Source organism: Oryctolagus cuniculus, chromosome 1 (genome assembly GCF_051225735.1).
Source record: "Oryctolagus cuniculus isolate XC-2025 breed Fujian yellow rabbit chromosome 1, ASM5122573v1, whole genome shotgun sequence".
NCBI lineage: Eukaryota > Metazoa > Chordata > Mammalia > Lagomorpha > Leporidae > Oryctolagus > Oryctolagus cuniculus.
Window position 1 is genome coordinate 122,137,493 of NC_142867.1, and position 18,875 is coordinate 122,156,367.

The 18,875-nt window shown below is 50.6% G+C and overlaps 1 protein-coding gene across 4 annotated transcripts in view; it reads right to left on the reverse strand.

The window, feature by feature from the left end:
- Nucleotides 1-9,109: 9,109 nt before the first annotated feature.
- Nucleotides 9,110-18,875, reverse strand: part of ETS1 (ETS proto-oncogene 1, transcription factor) — a 135,239-nt gene continuing 125,473 nt past the window's right edge. For 3 of the 4 annotated variants that reach the window (XM_051842815.3, XM_051842861.2, XM_070071146.2), the window contains 2 exons: nt 13,745-13,863; nt 9,110-12,823 (listed from right to left, as the gene is read on the reverse strand). In XM_051842815.3, coding sequence (XP_051698775.2) covers nt 12,608-12,823; nt 13,745-13,863 — 335 coding nt within the window. In that variant the 3' untranslated portion in view covers nt 9,110-12,607. 4 annotated transcript variants of the gene reach the window in all.

Genomic DNA, 18,875 nt, shown 5'->3' on the forward strand with positions numbered 1-18,875 from the left:
CACAGGTACACTAGGGCAAGTGGACACCGGGACTCTCACAGATACACCAGGACGAGTGGACACTGGGACTCTCACAGATACACCAGGACGAGTGGACACCGGGACTCTCACAGGTACACCAGGAAGAGTGGACACCAGGACTCTCACAGATACACCAGGACGAGTGGACACCAGGACTCTCACAGGTACACCAGGACGAGTGGACACCAGGCCTCTCACACCAGGAAGAGTAGACACCAGTACTCTCACAGGTACACCAGGACGAGTGGACACCGGGCCTCTCACACCAAGACGAGTGGACACTGGGACTCACACAGGTAACCAGGATGAGTGGACACCGGACTCCCACAGGTACACCAGGACGAGTGAACACCGGGACTCTCATAGGTACACCAGGACAAGTGGACACTGGGACTCTCACAGATACACCAGGACGAGTGGACACCAGGACTCTCACAGGTACACCAGGAAGAGTGGACACCAGGACTCTCACAGGTACACCAGGATGAGTGGACACCAGTCTATCACACCAGGACAAGTGGACACCAGACACTCGCAGGTATACCAGCACAAGTGGACACCAGGACTCTCAAGGTACACCAGGACGAGTGAACACCGGGACTCCCACAGGTACACCAGGGCAAGTGGACACCAGGACTCTCACACCAGGACGAGTGGACACCAGGACTCTCACAGATACACCAGGACGAGTGGACACCAGACACTCGCAGGTATACCAGCACAAGTGGACACCAGGACTCTCAAGGTACACCAGGACGAGTGAACACCGGGACTCCCACAGGTACACCAGGGCAAGTGGACACCAGGACTCTCACACCAGGACGAGTGGACACCAGGACTCTCACAGGTACACCAGGACTAGTGGAAACCGGACTCTCACAGGTACACCAGGGCAAGTGGACACCGGGACTCTCACAGATATACCAGGACGAGTGGACACCAGGACTCTCACACCAGGATGAGTGCACACCGTGGTTCTCACAGGTACACCAGGGCAAGTGGACACCGGGACTCTCACAGGTACACCAGGACGAGTGGACACTGGGACACTCACAGGTAACCCGGATGAGTGGACACCGGGACTCTCACACCAGGACAAGTGGACACCGGGACACTCACAGGTACACCAGGACAAGTGGAAACCGGGACTCTCACAGGTACACCAGGACGAGTGGACACCGGGACTCTCACACCAGGATGAGTGCACACCAGGGTTCTCACAGGTACACCAGGGCAAGTGGACACCGGAACTCTCAAGGTACACCAGGATGAGTGGACACCGGGACTCTCACAGGTACACCAGGAAGAGTGGACACAAGGACTCTCACAGATACACCAGGACGAGTGGACACCGGGACTCTCACAGGTACACCAGGAAGAGTGGACACTGGGACTCTCACAGGTACACCAGGACGAGTGGACACCGGGACTCTCACAGATATACCAGGACGAGTGGACACCGGGATTCTCACAGGTACACCCGGACGAGTGGACACCAGTACTCACACAGGTACACCAGGATGAGTGGACCCCGGGACTTTCACACCAGGATGAGTGCACACCAGGGTTCTCACAGGTACACCAGGACGAGTGGAAACCGGACTCTCACAGGTACACCAGGGCAAGTGGACACCGGGACTCTCACAGGTACACCAGGACAAGTGGACACCAGGACTCTCACAGGTACACCAGGACGCGTGGACAATGGGACTCTCACAGGTAACCAGGATGAGTGGACACTGGGACTATCACAGGTACACCAGGACGAGTGGACACCGGGACTCTCACATGTACAACATGATGAGTGGACACTGGGACTCTCACACCAATAAGAGTGGACACTGGGACTCTCACAGGTACACCAGGATGAGTGCACACCGGGGTTCTCACAGGTACACCAGGATGAATGGACACCGGGACTCTCATACCAGGATGAGTGGACACCAGGGTTCTCACAGGTACACCAGGACGAGTGGACACTGGGACACTCACAGGTACACCCGGATGAGTGGACACCGGGACTCTCACACCAGGACAAGTGGACACCGGGACACTCACAGGTACACCAGGACAAGTGGAAACCGGGACTCTCACAGGTACACCAGGACGAGTGGACACCGGGACTCTCACACCAGGATGAGTGCACACCAGGGTTCTCACAGGTACACCAGGGCAAGTGGACACCGGAACTCTCAAGGTACACCAGGATGAGTGGACACCGGGACTCTCACAGGTACACCAGGAAGAGTGGACACAAGGACTCTCACAGATACACCAGGACGAGTGGACACCGGGACTCTCACAGGTACACCAGGAAGAGTGGACACTGGGACTCTCACAGGTACACCAGGACGAGTGGACACCGGGACTCTCACAGATATACCAGGACGAGTGGACACCAGGATTCTCACAGGTACACCCGGACGAGTGGACACCAGTACTCACACAGGTACACCAGGATGAGTGGACCCCGGGACTTTCACACCAGGATGAGTGCACACCAGGGTTCTCACAGGTACACCAGGACGAGTGGAAACCGGACTCTCACAGGTACACCAGGGCAAGTGGACACCGGGACTCTCACAGGTACACCAGGACAAGTGGACACCAGGACTCTCACAGGTACACCAGGACGCGTGGACAATGGGACTCTCACAGGTAACCAGGATGAGTGGACACTGGGACTATCACAGGTACACCAGGACGAGTGGACACCGGGACTCTCACATGTACAACATGATGAGTGGACACTGGGACTCTCACACCAATAAGAGTGGACACTGGGACTCTCACAGGTACACCAGGATGAGTGCACACCGGGGTTCTCACAGGTACACCAGGATGAATGGACACCGGGACTCTCATACCAGGATGAGTGGACACCAGGGTTCTCACAGGTACACCAGGACTTGTGCACCGGGACTCTCACAGGAACACCAGGACGAGTGGACACCGAGACTCTCACAGTCACACCAGGATGAGTGGACACCAGGACTCTCACAGATACACCAGGACGAGTGGACACCGGGACTCTCACAGGTACACCAGGAAGAGTGGACACTGGGACTCTCACAGGTACACCAGGACGAGTGGACACCGGGACTCTCACAGATATACCAGGACGAGTGGACACCAGGATTCTCACAGGTACACCCGGACGAGTGGACACCAGTACTCACACAGGTACACCAGGATGAGTGGACCCCGGGACTTTCACACCAGGATGAGTGCACACCAGGGTTCTCACAGGTACACCAGGACGAGTGGAAACCGGACTCTCACAGGTACACCAGGGCAAGTGGACACTGGGACTCTCACAGGTACACCAGGACAAGTGGACACCAGGACTCTCACAGGTACACCAGGACGCGTGGACAATGGGACTCTCACAGGTAACCAGGATGAGTGGACACTGGGACTATCACAGGTACACCAGGACGAGTGGACACCGGGACTCTCACATGTACAACATGATGAGTGGACACTGGGACTCTCACACCAATAAGAGTGGACACTGGGACTCTCACAGGTACACCAGGATGAGTGCACACCGGGGTTCTCACAGGTACACCAGGATGAATGGACACCGGGACTCTCATACCAGGATGAGTGGACACCAGGGTTCTCACAGGTACACCAGGACTTGTGCACCGGGACTCTCACAGGAACACCAGGACGAGTGGACACCGAGACTCTCACAGTCACACCAGGATGAGTGGACACCAGGACTCTCACAGGTACAACACTATGAGTGGACAACAGAACTGTCACACCAGCATGAGTGGACACCAGGACACTCACAGGTACACCAGGACGAGTGGACACAGGGACTCTCACAGGTACACCAGGAAGAGTGGACACTGGGACTCTCACAGGTACACCAGGATGGTGGACACCGGGACTCTCACAGTTACACCAGGATGAGTGGACACCGGGACTCACAGGTACAACAGTGTGAGTGGACAACGGAACTCTCACACCAGGACAAGTGGACACCGGGACTCTCACAGATACACCAGGAGGAGTGGACACCGGGACTCTCACAGGTACACCAGGAGGAGTGGACACCAGGACCCTTACAGGTACACCAGGACGAGTGGACATCACAGTTTTAATACAGGCTTTGTCGGCTGGGCTACAGATTGTTTGGTTGTTCCTTGTAGTAACAGGAGGCAATTGGAATTGTTGCTCAGGGCTATGATATGGTATTTTAGGGATGTTGCACACATGTGCTCCTAGAACAGCTGAGATGCACAGCTCTGGGTCATCAGCGTGAAAACGATGCAGAGAAATCAGAAACATGTTAGACATGCACTACTCCTGTCACCCTGATGACACTGGTCATTGTCTTTATCATCACCCTTACCTTTCTTCAGGATGTAGAAGCATCTCAAATTAAAGGCGCATTGGCATCAAAATGCATGTAAGTGGAGGACATCATGTTGAGAGACATAAGCCAGACACAGAAAGACAAACAGCACATTTTCTTCCTTATGTGTGAGAGCTGAAATTTAAAATAAAGGGTGGGGGTAATCAAGAAACAAAAAGGAAAAAAATGAAAGAAATGCCTCTGTGTACCAGTATTGCTGCACACATAGCTTTGTCAAACTTTGTTTTAGGCCTTTGTCAAACCAATGGTTAAGAATGTTATATGACTGTAGTTTTAATGATCTGTGATTACTTGAAAATTTTCTGCCTATGCACGAAATGGTCGTTTTTCCATTTAATTATTGTTGATAGCTGTTGCCTACATACCTACTAAACTAGGGTCTTTTTGCTTTTTATTTGCTAAACTTCTTCTGTGGTGAAGCATTAAATGTTTTTACTGTAATGTAATGTAATTTTTGAAATACGTAATTTGAAATGTGCCATCTCAAAAACAAAAAGGGAAGAAAGAAACAAAGAAAGAAAGAAACATGGAGGGAGGAATGGAGGAAGTGAATATCATTACATTCTTCCAGTTGTATCTACAAACTATATTGAGTTTGTTCAAAATTAATTAAAAATAAAAATTTAATTAAAAGTAATTTAAAAATAAAGGTGCATTGGTAGCACTACAGTTGTCAATGTTCTTTTCCCTATGAAACCAGAACAAATGAGCAACTCTGGTCTATTTGAGATTATTAGCACAGAATGGCTTCCTAATTCTTAGAATTTGTGAACTTGCCTTCATCAGAGATCTGTAGGAACAATTCCCTTTTTAAAAAAAAAAAAAGATATATTTATTTATTTGAAAGGCAGAAGGACAGGGTGGGATTTGGGGGGACACAGACAGAGTCTCTCATCCAATGGCTCAATCCTCAAATGCCTGCAACAGCCAGGGATAGGCCAGGTCTAAGCCAGGAGCCAGGAGCTCCATGCGGGTCTCCTATGTGAGCGGCAGGGGTCCAGGCAGTGGAGTCATCACTTGCTGCCTCCTGGACGCATTAGCAGGCAGCTGGGTCGGAAGTGTGGAGCAGCTGGGACTCAAAACGAACACCCCAATACGGGATGCAGACATTGCAAGAGGCAGCTTACTCACTGTGCCACAACACTCACCCTGAAAAAAAAATTTTTGGAAGCTCTCAGTCCCATCTCTCCTGAAGTTTGGACCATTCTTGCATGATCAAGGCAAACCCAGACCAAAGCTCATGGTCATCATCCAGCATGGGATGACTGTTGCCATTTCTCCAACTATCTCTGCGCACTTACTACTTCCGGGCACTCCTGGGACTTGGGCATCCAAAGAAGGGTCACAGCAAAAATTGCCAAACTGCCTGTAACCAGGTTCACAGCATTCACTCCTGCCCAGGGCCAGTGGCTCAGGCTGACAGCACAGAGTGGACACGACAGAGATAGGGGCTATCTCTTGACCCTCAGTAATTCCCACAAGTGGCTGTTGAAAACTTCCTTGTTCCTCTACATCCTATCACATGGAGTGGTCAGAGCTGACATCAAAGCCCTGTGCAAACGCTGTGGCTGAGAGAACTCCAGAGCCTGAGTGGCAGGCATGAGAGATTAGAGACAGGACTGTGGATTCCAACAGGCCTGGGGTTCGTGGAGCACGTCATGGCGACCTGGCCATTGTCATTCCCTAGTGTCGCTCTGGACAGGGGCTCATCCCTATCACTGCTGTGGACGTCAGCACGTGGAGATACACCAGGCAATCCAATGAAACAGGCTTTCCCAGGATAGAAAGCATTTGCCAGGAAAACAGAGACAGGGAAAAGGACCCGCACATCAGTAACAGGAAACACCACTCACCAAGGAGCAAGACAGCTACAGCCACTTGATCCCTTAACTGAGGACTCTTAATTTTTCAGTGCGTGTTTTTTTTGTTGTTGTTGGTTTTTTTTTTTTTTTTTTTTTTTGCTTTTTTTGTTTTTTGACAGGCAGAGTGGACAGTGAGAGAGAGAGACAGAGAGAAAGGTCTTCCTTTGCCGTTGGTTCACCCTCCAATGGCCGCCGCGGCCGGCGCACCGCGGCCAGCGCACCGCGCTGATCCGATGGCAGGAGCCAGGTGCTTTTCCTGGTCTCCCATGGGGTGCAGGGCCCAAGCACTTGGGCCATCCTCCACTGCACTCCCTGGCCACAGCAGAGAGCTGGCCTGGAAGAGGGGCGACCGGGACAGAATCCGGCGCCCCGACCAGGACTAGAACCCGGTGTGCCGGCACCGCAAGGCAGAGGATTAGCCTAGTGAGCCGCGGCGCCAGCCAGTGCGTGGTTTTTAATTCAGCTTCAGACCTTTTAAAATTTCAGCATTTGATCAACACTTGGCTTTTGTCGGATTCCTTAAACCTCTGCCTCACTGTAAGAGGTGCCAGAAAGCTATTTCTTTTCTGCTACTGATTATTCTTAGGTGAGGATTCTCACCGCATGGATGCACCCCACAGAGAGGGGTACCCCAGCAGCTGCTGAGGCAAGACGCCCATCAAAGAGCAAGGGCCTGGTCCTTCAGCCAGCTACCACGGGGGTCAAGAACCCCCACATCGGATCTGGCTTCTGTTCAGCCAGAACTGTGTTACAAACACCTCCCGAGCAGCCACTGGGAAACAGCAGAGAGCAACAGAGGAGTGGACTGAAAGGAGACTTTGTCCTTGCCCCGTGTTTGCGGTGTGAGACGTACCTCTTAGTAACCAGGGCCACCGCACCCACAGATGGTGAGCCATCAGCCAGCATCCTCAAAGGGAACCTTTCAAGTTCTAGGGTGGCACTGTGGCGTCATGGAAAGAACCAGGCCTTAGCAATCAGATGGCTGCTGATGAACCTGATGCCCTCTTGTACTCGCTTCCAGTGTACGTTCCGGAATAAAATGAGCTCCATGCCAAAGAGACACCGAACATGGATAGGCACGTACACTGTGGTCATCAACTCCAAATCTACGGGGACCAGGCAAGGAAGTAAGTGCGTGGGGCCAACCCCTCAGGAACAAACGTAGGAGTCGTGTCCATCTACAAAGGGAGGCTCACCCTTACTGCCCATGGGGGATGCTAAAAAGGTTGCCAGAATTCTGAGACCCTCCCATCACCCCATTCACATGGGCTGCCCGGGTGGGTCCAACACCACGTGGGCCAAACAGGATGTCTCTACGGCACAGAATCGGTGTGTGCGTAACCTCTGGTTTACATTGTCTGCCCTCTTTTACCCCAAAGCACAAGTCACAGTCTTTCTCCTTTTTAGGTTAAAATGGTTGCATTTCATTATACTGGAAAGTTCTGTTGCTGTCTTATGAAGGTGGTTGTGGGGCCTGGGGCCATAGCTCGCTCTCAAGTTGTAGCAGTGGAAAATCAGACTAGCCGTTTTTCTCCCACCACTTCCTGAAAGGCTGTTCAATCTAGATGTTGACCACGACTTTCCTTCATGATTCCTTTTTCCTGCATACCCTGTGTGCCCTTCGAATTCTACCCTACTCTATCCCCAGCCCCCAGCATGGATCTTGGTGGCCCCAGCAACATCATTCAGAGAGATCCCCAAGGCCAGCTGCCTGACACTTGTTCACATAAAACCCTAGCTCTTGCTTTGGGACAGAGATGCCTGACCAATTCCATTAAAGTTTATCTTGTGTCTTTTACCCCAGCCAGTATTAAATCAGATACTTTGAGGGTAACAGCAACTTGGCCCAGAAGGAAAGCCCTCTGACCAAATCCTTGACACAGGCAGAAACCTATTCTCCCTGTACTGCTTATTTAGGGGAAGGAGAGCTCCCATATGGCCTTAGGCTGGCTCAGGAGTTGTGGTTTTTCCCAGGTTTGCAGCTGAAAACTCGAAAAATATCAGGCCCTCAAGCCGTTCTCCCAATGCCTCCCAGAGAGAGGCAGAGGCTACACCGGGATTCAAGGGCCAGGGGCCTTCCTCGTGGCCAGTCCAGCTCTCCGACCACCAGACCACACAGTCCGCGCTGAACGTGTACTCAGCAAGCCTCAAGCTCCTGCCCGAAGAAGCAAATTTTCCAAAAACAGAGCTCTCTTTGTGATCCACTCAGCAAAAAGCCTCCTTCCAGCTGTGAGTCGGGCTTCATGTCGCAAACGCTGGTGTTCATTAAAAACATCCACCTTCTGCAGTCTCAACAAGGAAAAAGCCCCATGCGGGACACATCCCTGAGCCCTCCCCTCCAAAGCACTTACAAACACGATCTCCTTTATGACACGATTTGCGGGGGGTTCTGATAACATGTCATCACTCCCAGGGCCCGAACTGTCACGGAGCAGTTGGTGTCAGAAAGAAAGGTGGATCAACAGTCTCCACTCAGGATCCGCAGCTCCCTGGGGTCAACACCAGGAGCTGTTCCTAGCGGAGATCAAATGTGTATCTGTTGAGTCACTCAAATTTTCCTCAAGTGGCTCTTAGTCCGAACAAATGAGGTGTGACAAGGCCCAGGACCCTCCAGAAAGGAAGACACAACCTACTTAGTAAGTCGGATACTCAATGACTTCCCTACATTCCCACTATAGTTCTGGCTCTATTGGGAAGTCTTTCCCTAAAATGGTCCTGGGCTGATGAGATCAGAAAGACTGCACTGCCTCTCCTCTTGAGCTTGTCTCTGGATGGTGAATTTGTCTTACACCAACACATGATCCAGACAGGAAAGAATCAGGTCAAAGCCGCATCATTATGAATGAATTTCTTTGTTTTAATTTCACACAGTTTAAAATACAATATGAAATCAGGCTACAGTATATAAAAAACTCTCCAGCAAAATGATGTGCCAGCATCAGCTACGAAAATAAACAAACAAAAAACTCCCCCATAAGAAATTTTTTTGCATTTAAAAAAAAAAACCACATAGACACTTATATCGCTACATCTCTAAGCTACCTCAGTTCTGATTTTTTAAAAAGCACCTGCTTTTCCTTTTTTTCATCTTGCTTTTAAATTTTCAGCTTTTAAAAAATATAAATTATACGAAAATACAAGTTGGAAAATAGTCAAACACAATATAACATCTTTTTCACCCCTGTACTTCTCAGCTTAAAAAAAAGGTATTCTTAAAAAAAATTCAATAACTGAGGCAGTATTCCTGATAGAGATAATTTCATTTTAATATATAAATTTATATATGTATATGTATACATATATTTATGGTTCCTTGAAACTTCTTTGGAATGTAGGTAAGAGTTCAACAGATTTATATAGACCCCACCAGAGACAGCAGCATGCACAGCATGTCTAGGAGAGAGAAGGTATATTTTTCACCATGACGTTAGGCAGGTTAATGCTCTAAAACCCAGAGTGCTCATCTCCAAAGTGAGGAAAAGCACATCTGATCTTTGAATGCCACCTCCAGTCCCCACAGCCACAAAATCAGGGCTCCGTGTAGGGAAGTCCCTCCCTACAGTGGGCCCTGAACCCTCAAAACCAAAACCCACACAGGTTAAGGCATCTCTGGGAAAATACGGGTTTCACCCAGCTAGACCAGATTCGCCCATCCTTCCTCGGAAGTTAACATGTGTTTTTAAAAAGCATAAATGCAACAATTCTGCTACATTTCCAGTGTATAAGCAACCCACCACTCTTCCTGGGATGGTCTCTGGCCTTGGACAAAAGGAGAAAAAGCATGCGGCCAGATGGACAAAAGCTGTCTTTAACTATCTACAAATCCTGAAAACGGTGGACCATGAGAGGGAGAGATGGATCCTAGCACGCGAGCGGGCGGAGGAGCACGAGGAGGCACTTTCTTCTATCTTTTCTGCAACAGCAACTGCAGGAGTTGGACAGACGCACAGAAGGGGAGTCTGCAGCTAGACTGAGTCGGAAAGGTTGCTGATTCGAGAAAGTGAGTTTATGCCTGCTTCCAAGAGCGAGCAATGACGGATACCCAGCCCTGCTCTGCTCTCACTCGGTACTGAAATATGGAAAGACTTCCCTAGAAAGCCCAGATATTATTTCAGCTGCAGTTTTGCATGTCTGCAAACACACACACACACACACACACACACACACACACACACTCCCTTTGCCAGTGCCCAACAAAAAGATCATATAATCTAAGAGAAAAGAATATAGTCCAAACAGTTCCACCTAACACTCCCTGAGCAGCTCCTTAAGTATTCTGAGAGCTTCATTAAGGCACCTGCATCTGACAGATAAAAATTACACAGCTGGGAGAGTTCTGCCTTTGCTCCCATGTGTGGGTGTGGGGACACTCGGAATCACAGGGCGATGTTCCTGGTAACAGCTCAGGGTCTGCAAGAGGATCTGGGAGGAACAGCTTTCCTGCCTCTGTGCTTGAAGGCAATCACCACGACTTGTCGCTCAGCTAAATCCCAAAAGGGCCAGCTCTGAGACGCTCTCTTCAGCGTTTCTTCCCTTTTCTCAAGGAAACGTAAGGCCATCCCCTCCACTGAGCTGGGCATCTTTAGAGCAGGAGGGATTCTGATTGTATTCGGCATTTTTTTCTCCACAAGTTAGATGTCCATTTTTGCTCCTAAATCCCTTTTTAAGATCCTGTCTCACAATCAGCAGAAAGATGGGCGCTTCGGTTGATTATGGTTGCATTTAAACTTTAAGGAAATTAAAAATGCATTCGAATCTCATGAATCACCTTTTTTTTTTTTTCACTCAAGCTCCTCCCTTTGTTTCCTTTGCCTTCAAGTCATTCCTCTCTTCCACAATTAATCTTCGTTTGCCCTGGCCCAGGACATGAGACCCACGCCTCGGGAGGCCCTGACACCACTTATACCCTTGACTTTGCACACACAGTCTCCCAACATCCTTCCCGACTGGCTTAGCCTCTTCCAAGGAAAGCCTTGTACCTCTCTTCCCAAAGACAGCCAAGTTAACATTGTACTGAAATGCTCTCTTGCCTAATGCTTCTGAAAGCCAGCACACTTCACCTCGTGTAGACTCTGAAGTTATTCTCACACTCACTCAACAGAAAGCTGCCCGTTTCGGCCTACTGAATAACAGAGTCGGGGGAGGGGGCAGCAACGGTGGGATGGACACTGGGACAGGAGAGGCTGCAGGTTGTTAGTGAGGGATGCTAGGGATCCAGGACTTCCTTCTTCAGACCTGCATGCAGCCTTTATCCCAAGTAATCTATGTTACAGGTGTAGAACAAATCAAGACCCAAGTCACTCTTCCTCCTCAGCTTCCTCTCCATGACTTTAGCAGTGCTCCTAAGTTGACCAAGGCCCCAAGCCAGAGCTTACAAGAATACATTCAGTTCCAAGGCTCAATGTTTCCTAGCCCAACATTAAGCCCAAACCCCAAGAATCCACTAATGACAAGTAAGTAAAGGGGTGAGAGAATATTTTTTTAAATGGTAATGAAATTCACAAGCACAGTTCCCCTGTGCCCAAATCAGCATTAACATTTCCTTCATATACAAGTCACATGAATTTGGAATCCCTGATCTTAGTCACAGAGCCTTGCTTTTCCAATGGGGTCTATATAAACAGGTTTCTTTCACTGTGACAGAATCCTCAGCCTGCAAATAAAAAACAAACTGGCATGATACCGCAATACTGAGACCACCTTAGAGCTTAAGACGATTTTTAAGAAAAAAAAAATACTGGCACAAAATTTAATAAAATAAATTTTAACACAAAAAAACCGTTTTGGCCCCTCCCCACGGAAGTCCATCTTTGTTTTGAAAGAAGAGTGAAAAAGGTAAGTAGTTGTCAATTTTTAGCGCATCCCCCCGACAAATATTTTAGCCCACCCCCCCTTTTTTTGTCCCCCCGGATTTCAACACAAGAGAACGAACTGCCTCTCACCAGTCTTACGACTCTTGATGTGACAATTTTCTCTTGCTAATGGGTTCCTAACTCAGGACACGGTTTTGTCATGGATGACTGAAGAAACTTATTGAACACGTTAGTCTCTTCCTCCCTTCAGCCAGATCCTTCTCTGAGAAGACCCTTCTTCTCCTGAGAATCTGCCCGAGAACTTCTCGCCCTGCCCCACCCACCCCACAGGTCCTGGCTTTCCGTTTCCAACCACACACAATGGCTTACAGCTGCAGCTCCCTTAGCTCCCACCCCTGAATGTAAAAAAATTGAGTTCTGGAAAATAAAAAATAGAATAACAATGGAAAATTGAGAGTCCACCCAACGTGGCTGTTCTTTGCAAGGTCTCAGCAGGGTTGGCCCTGCCCCTTCCATGTCCATCACTCATCGGCATCTGGCTTGACATCCAGCATGGCGTGGAGCTCCTCGGGGGTATAACCCAGCAGGCTCTGCAGGTCACAGACGAAGCGGTAGACATAGCGTTTACCCGCTGTCTTGTGGATGATGTTTTTGTCGTAATAGTAGCGTAGGCCACGGCTCAGTTTCTCATAGTTCATCTTCGGCTTGTTTTTCCTCTTTCCCCATCTCCTGGCCACCTACAGTGTCAAAAATAAGAGGGAAAGCTACAGGATCAATCAAGCATACATCGCTTCGTTGCCTAAAGCCATTCGCGGAGACTCATGATGTCTGCAGATTCACGTACAGACGGGGGCACTTCTCTGAGCCATGGCTTCGGAACTCCATCCTTGCAGGACTGGGCAGGGATGGAAGCCAAGCTGATGAAAACACGGTGACCCTGAACTTCCATATAATGAGGTTAAAGTATTTGGTTTTGGAGGGAAAAAAAAAAAAAAAAAGGAAGAAAAGCTGCCTTAAAGACCCTCCTCGTAACCCACATGGTTAGGAGCACGTTCTTGCTTTAAAAGCGTGAGCCGTAGCGGGAGGGTGTGGAGGGGAACAGCTGAGCTGCAATCACACCTGCCTTTCATCAACAGGAAGTGCTTTCTCTGTACCAGGGCATAAATATTTTCTCATGTCTGCCAGAAGAGAGATCTTGTCTCTTGCTCATTGTTGTTTCTACTCAGAATTGGGCCTGGCACAGATCAAGCGTCAGCAAGCACTTGTGTAAGGGAAGAATGGATGCGTGAACAAAGCATACTCATCTTCCAAGGGCTCTCGAGACATCCGGGCCCTTTCACACGGCAATAGGAAGAGGACCAACTCGGAAAAGGCGACTCTACTGACAAAGGGCCTACTCTGTATGCTCCCGGCACTGCAGGGGCATCCTATCGGACAGTCCAGGAAAACAAGTGGGCAACGCTGGTGCTTTCCCTATTGTTCAGGTAATGAAAGTGAGGCTCAGACAGGCTGTGTAACTTGCTCAAGTTCACACAAGTAGCAAGTGGGATTGCTGGGATGCCAATCCTAGACTATGTCATCTACGCCCACACCGCCCCTTCTCTGGGCTTCCTCTCAGCCTTCTCAACACAGGGGCTCTCAAGTCACTTCTTTCTTACCTCATCTGGGTCCGAAAGCTTGAACTCCCAGCCATCTCCTGTCCAGCTGATAAAGGACTGACAGGATTTATCAGTGAGTAATTCCAGAAGAAACTGCCACAGCTGGATTGGTCCACTGCCTGAAATCACAAGCCACAGGGATCGTCACACCACATACCCAGCGCTCGGGGTGGCAAATCCAACCTCGCGGCAGCCTGCCCACCCCTCCCGCTGTCCCTCCAGCCAGAAGAGGAAGGGAACCTATTGGGGGGTGGGGGGTGCTGGTGGAGGGAGTAGGACGAACTCAGACAGAAAAAGAGAAAAACCTCTTACCCATCCCCCGCCTCCCAAAAAATGTAAGATAATCTATCATTTGCCTTATTTTAACTGACTTAAGGGCTAAGAGAACTTTATTGCTAAGCGAACTCCAGATGGTTCTAAGTTGTCCCCTGGATTATTCTAAGGCAGCATAATCCCTTTACACCTTCAACAACACAGTCATTATGTTTGCCTGAAGGAATGAGGAAGGTGCTAAGGATGTCTTTACCAGCTCCAAGGAGAAGTCAGGGCTCCCAAGTGCTCCTCCTGTCACAGGGAAGCAGACACTACATGTCCTTTCAGTCGCAATACTCCACTGCCCCAACCTCCCAGGCCAGCATCCAAACCAGGAAAGGAAAGCACTGTGGATACCCGAGGAGTTAACCTGCCTCCCAGGAACGTCTCAGATACCCTTCACAAGTTCAATATCTTCTCAACATACACACACATGCTTCCTTTTGTTTACCATTAACGCTGCCAAGATCTTAGCTCTGGGAGGCCTGGCATACTCTGACAGTCCATTTGTTCTCTGCTAAAGGATGTATGCCACATAGTTTCCCTGGAAGAAAATTTCTATGCTGAAAAGATAACCCTACCAGTGGTTTCCTATCCAATTTATGGGCATAGCTGCAGAGCCCGTGCTGCTGGTGTCTACACTGTACCTTCTGACACCTCTCAGAAACAATCCAGACAGGCTGTGATGAGCAAGACCCGCCCATGTAGATGAGTGACACTCAGGATGCTCTAACCATATGGGAGCACAGGACATTCTACAGCTCTCATCCTGCACCTGAATTTCAAATATCTGCTCCAAAGCAAACGGAGATTCAACGGGAAGCAAGCTTTAGGTTCTCTTTCAGTGGAAAAAAGAAATATCCTTTGTGCCCTCTCATGGAGATTTCTCACTGTATCTTGCATCTTGTACTTCTACAAGTCATGTTTAGATTTATCATTTTACTGGCTTCTAAAATCCACTCCCCAAGGCCTCTACTGTAAGCCAGGCACAGAGGCCCTACCATTTCCATCCTAGTGGGTGCAGAAGAAAAAAGCTAAGTCATTTTGCTCTAAGGCACAGTTAGCCAATGGTGACACTGGACCTAGCAACCAGGCCTTTAGCCTCTAAATACTGGGGTGACTGCACTGATGCTTGGCAAAGAGACAGCTCCTGAGCTGCACTAATCATCCCACAGGCCACGACTTCCCACGGTAACAACTTCCTAACAGCGGTCCCTAGCGCTCCTCCTTGGCACACCTCAAGCTAACCACGGAAAATGAATTATCCCTACCTCATCCTTCCAAGAATGCATCTTCAGCTCTGTAAAACCATCCTGGGGGAAATATTTTCCATGTTTTCCAGAACACAATGATTGAGCAAATGCCTATAAAATCATTTAACATCCTAAGACACAGCCCAGAGGGCTACACTGGTAAAGCCTCAACTTCTCTATCTTCTGTTGAAAACTAGTCTACAAATCAGGTGCACCTGCACATTTCTTGGGGGTTGACTGGAGTCACCAGCTATGACTCCATGCCTTGGCTCACAAAGCAAACATGACATTACAGGAGAAGCCATCCCAAGGGGCCCAAGGAGTTAGGAGAGCAGATCTCAAGAAACACAGCTGCGAGAGCCTTGTGATGTAACAGGTTTCCTGAAAAAAATTTACACAGCGTCTCTGAGAGACACAGGAAGAAAAACCAACTACCCCAAAGCTTTGTCACTGAGGCCTCGCCAGAGTCGAGACCTCAGATCTAGGATATAAGGGGGTGAGCAACTGCTTTAAGGCCCTGACAGAGAGAAAACTCACAAGAGATGATTTAACCATGCACCCCCTTATTAACCTGTGCGGCCGACACAACTGCTATCCCATTTGTTTCCATCACTTCACAGCAGAGAAAGCTGATGCAGTGTGGGGCTCCCCGACCTGTGCAAGGGCGGTCAGGTCAGATGGGGAACACGCAGTGTGGCCCCCAAATTCTTCATCTACACACTGCAGCGCTCTGGATAAGACCCAGCATTCCCAACCACCCGCCTGGTTGCACTGGCCCAAGGAATCCAAGGCCCTGGCTTTAAAATTTTCATCTTCTCTTCCTCAGCCCTCATGGTAGTCACAGGACACTGGGCACGGCCAGGGGTTCTACCTCCACAGGTGATGTCCCCAGCCCCCGTGCGTCAGGTGTCTAAGGAACAGGTGCCCTGCAGCAGCTGTGAAGTTAGCTGTGACATTTCATTACTGCTGTGTCCACCTTATAACCCCTCTCACTCTCCCTTATTAATCTTTCGGGGGAGATGGGGGGTTAATTATGCCAAGCTGAGGAACAGGATGGACAGATGGGGGAGCCTTCTACCCCCACAAATCCCAGCCACAGGCAGGGAGCAGCCAGCACATCGGCATGTCCTGGAGAGCAAGGCGCTGGAGTCAACCCAGCCTCCCCACCCCAGAGACTCAGCCGCCATCAAGGAGCAGGGATCCGGTTCTCGTCGCCGGTGCCAGCTCACAGCAGATGGAGCGGCGGATGGAACGGTTCCTGCGGTTTTGTTCTGCCACTGCCATTTCCAGATCTGAAATGTCAAACAGTCGCAGGCTGCAGGCGCCCTGCTCTGGGCCCTTCTGTGTGTACTTGACCCCTGGGGTCTGTGTATATGACCGCGGGACAGGGTGAGTCCTGGCCAGAGTATTTGTTCCTTCATTGGGAGTTTCTATTTGTTCAAAAGCATCGTAAAAATGTTAAATGCCGGGACTGGGACCCCAAGTCCTAGGTACTGCACACTGGAACTCTTTTCACATCAAAGGAAGAGGATAAACAGGAAAAGCAGATGCCTGCGGACGGCACAGGGCCTTAAAGGGGAAAATCGTTTCCGGTTAGCTTCTGCTGTGGTTTGGGGATGGACTGAGTGCGTCCCCAAGGGCTCGCGTGTCGGGAGCCTGGTCCCAGTGTGGCAGCAGCGAACAGTGCTGCCCTGAGAATGAACAGAGGTGATTTTGTAGTGGGATCCCTGAGTTGGTGATGAAAGGCAAGCCTGCGTCCTCCTCACAATCTGGCTTCCCTTCTCACCAAGGGATTCTCTCCCTGGCACACACGTGCTCCTGTCTTGTCGTCTTCTATGGTGCGACGCAGCCAGGCAGGCCCTCACCAGAGCCTGCACCACGTGCGAGCTAAGTACACCTCTTTTCTCTGCAAAATGTCCAGCCTCAGGTATTTCATTATAGTAGCAGGAAAGGCAACACAACGGCGACGTCAGCTCATCGCTCCATCCCCTACTTCTGGCAGACAAACCCTGGAAGCTCAGCCCAGCCCAAATGCACACCCAGTATCCCAGTCCTTTAGAAAGGCCACTCGGTTCTACCAACGAGAGGGACCCACCACTGCTGCCGAAGCTCCCCCTCTGGGATCTTCTGACCGACTCCTAAAACTGCCCTTGTGCAGTGGGGAGCAAGAGAAAGAGGGCAGCTGCGGAACAGTTCTCCCAGCCAGGATGCCGGGCCACGGCACGAGTACCGGCACTGGGCCTAGTGGATGGTCTCCCCGGGGAGCCTGTGTCTCCCTCGCTTCAGGTCTCAGAGGGCAAATCAGGGCCCCGGAGGCCGCTCTGGGGTTGGAATGCGGGCTGGCCAAGCACAGCCGGCAGCCACATCCGAGGTGAGGCCCATCGGAAGTTTTCAGGCCCCAGACTCATCCTACAAATGCCTCAGGCTCGCTCTCCAGGTTATGGCTTTGCCAGCCTAAGTCTGCCCAAATCCACAGTGCTCCAGGGCTCTGGCCCTTGCCCTTGCTCCAACAGAGCCTACAATTGTCAAGCCCCTTTCTCTCTGCTCCCAGCACCTCCCTCCCTGCCCCTGGGCCCAGCCCCATCCAGCTACCCAAATGGACGGTGGTCCCAGTGACCTCTGTCCCTGGGAGCAGAGACCACTGCTAAGAATAGCGCGCGTCATGGGAAAGGCGAGCTCACATGTTCAGTGACTCACAATGGCGTCCCTGTCTGGGGGCCCCACGGCGGTCAAGAGTGCCCTTCACCATGCCGCCCGGGAGTGTCACACATCAGGAATCCAGTGCCTCACTGGGAAACTATGCTTCTCAAGTGGAGGCTCCGAGCAGGACAACAGAGGGAGCCCTGTTAGGAGGAGGTCTGCGGGAGCAAAGGCGGCACACACGCTCACACACACGCCCCCCGCACGCACCCTCTGCGCCCTCCCAGCACCCCCTCACCGGCCACAGGCAACTTCCTGCACGCTTGGTTCTTCCCAGCGTCTGACTGACAGGCAAGGTCTTTACAGCAACACTGCTGCTCGTCCGAACGTGAAGAACACAAGGCTGCCCCAGAGGACCTCGCAGGCGAGCGGCTGGCGGGGTCCCAGCCGCCGCCTGCACTGCTAGCATCCCATCTGGGTGCCAGTTTGAGTCCCGGCCGCTCCACTTCCAATCCAGCTCTCTGCTATGGCTTGGGAAAGCAGCGGAGGATGGCCGATGTCCTTGGGTCCCTGCCCCCGTGTGGGAGACCCAAAAGCTTCTGGGCTGGCTCCTGGCTTTGGATCAGCCCAGCTTCAGCCATTGTGGCCATCTGGGGAGTGAACCAGCAGATGGAAGACCTTTCTCTCTGTCTGTAACTCTACCTCTCAAAGAAAGAAAGAAAGACTAAAGCAAATTCCTGCTCACATGGCTCCTGTTTAAAGTCCCGTCTCCTTGTCCAGGAGCTGCAGTGCCCAGCATGTACCTTGATGAGGGTTGGTTATTAAAAAAAAAAATCCCCTTCCTTTTTAGCCCCTTATCTTGAGGCTAGGAACTGAACAGCCTAAATACATAAATGGCAGTGGGCAGGATAAACTCTAGCAAAATG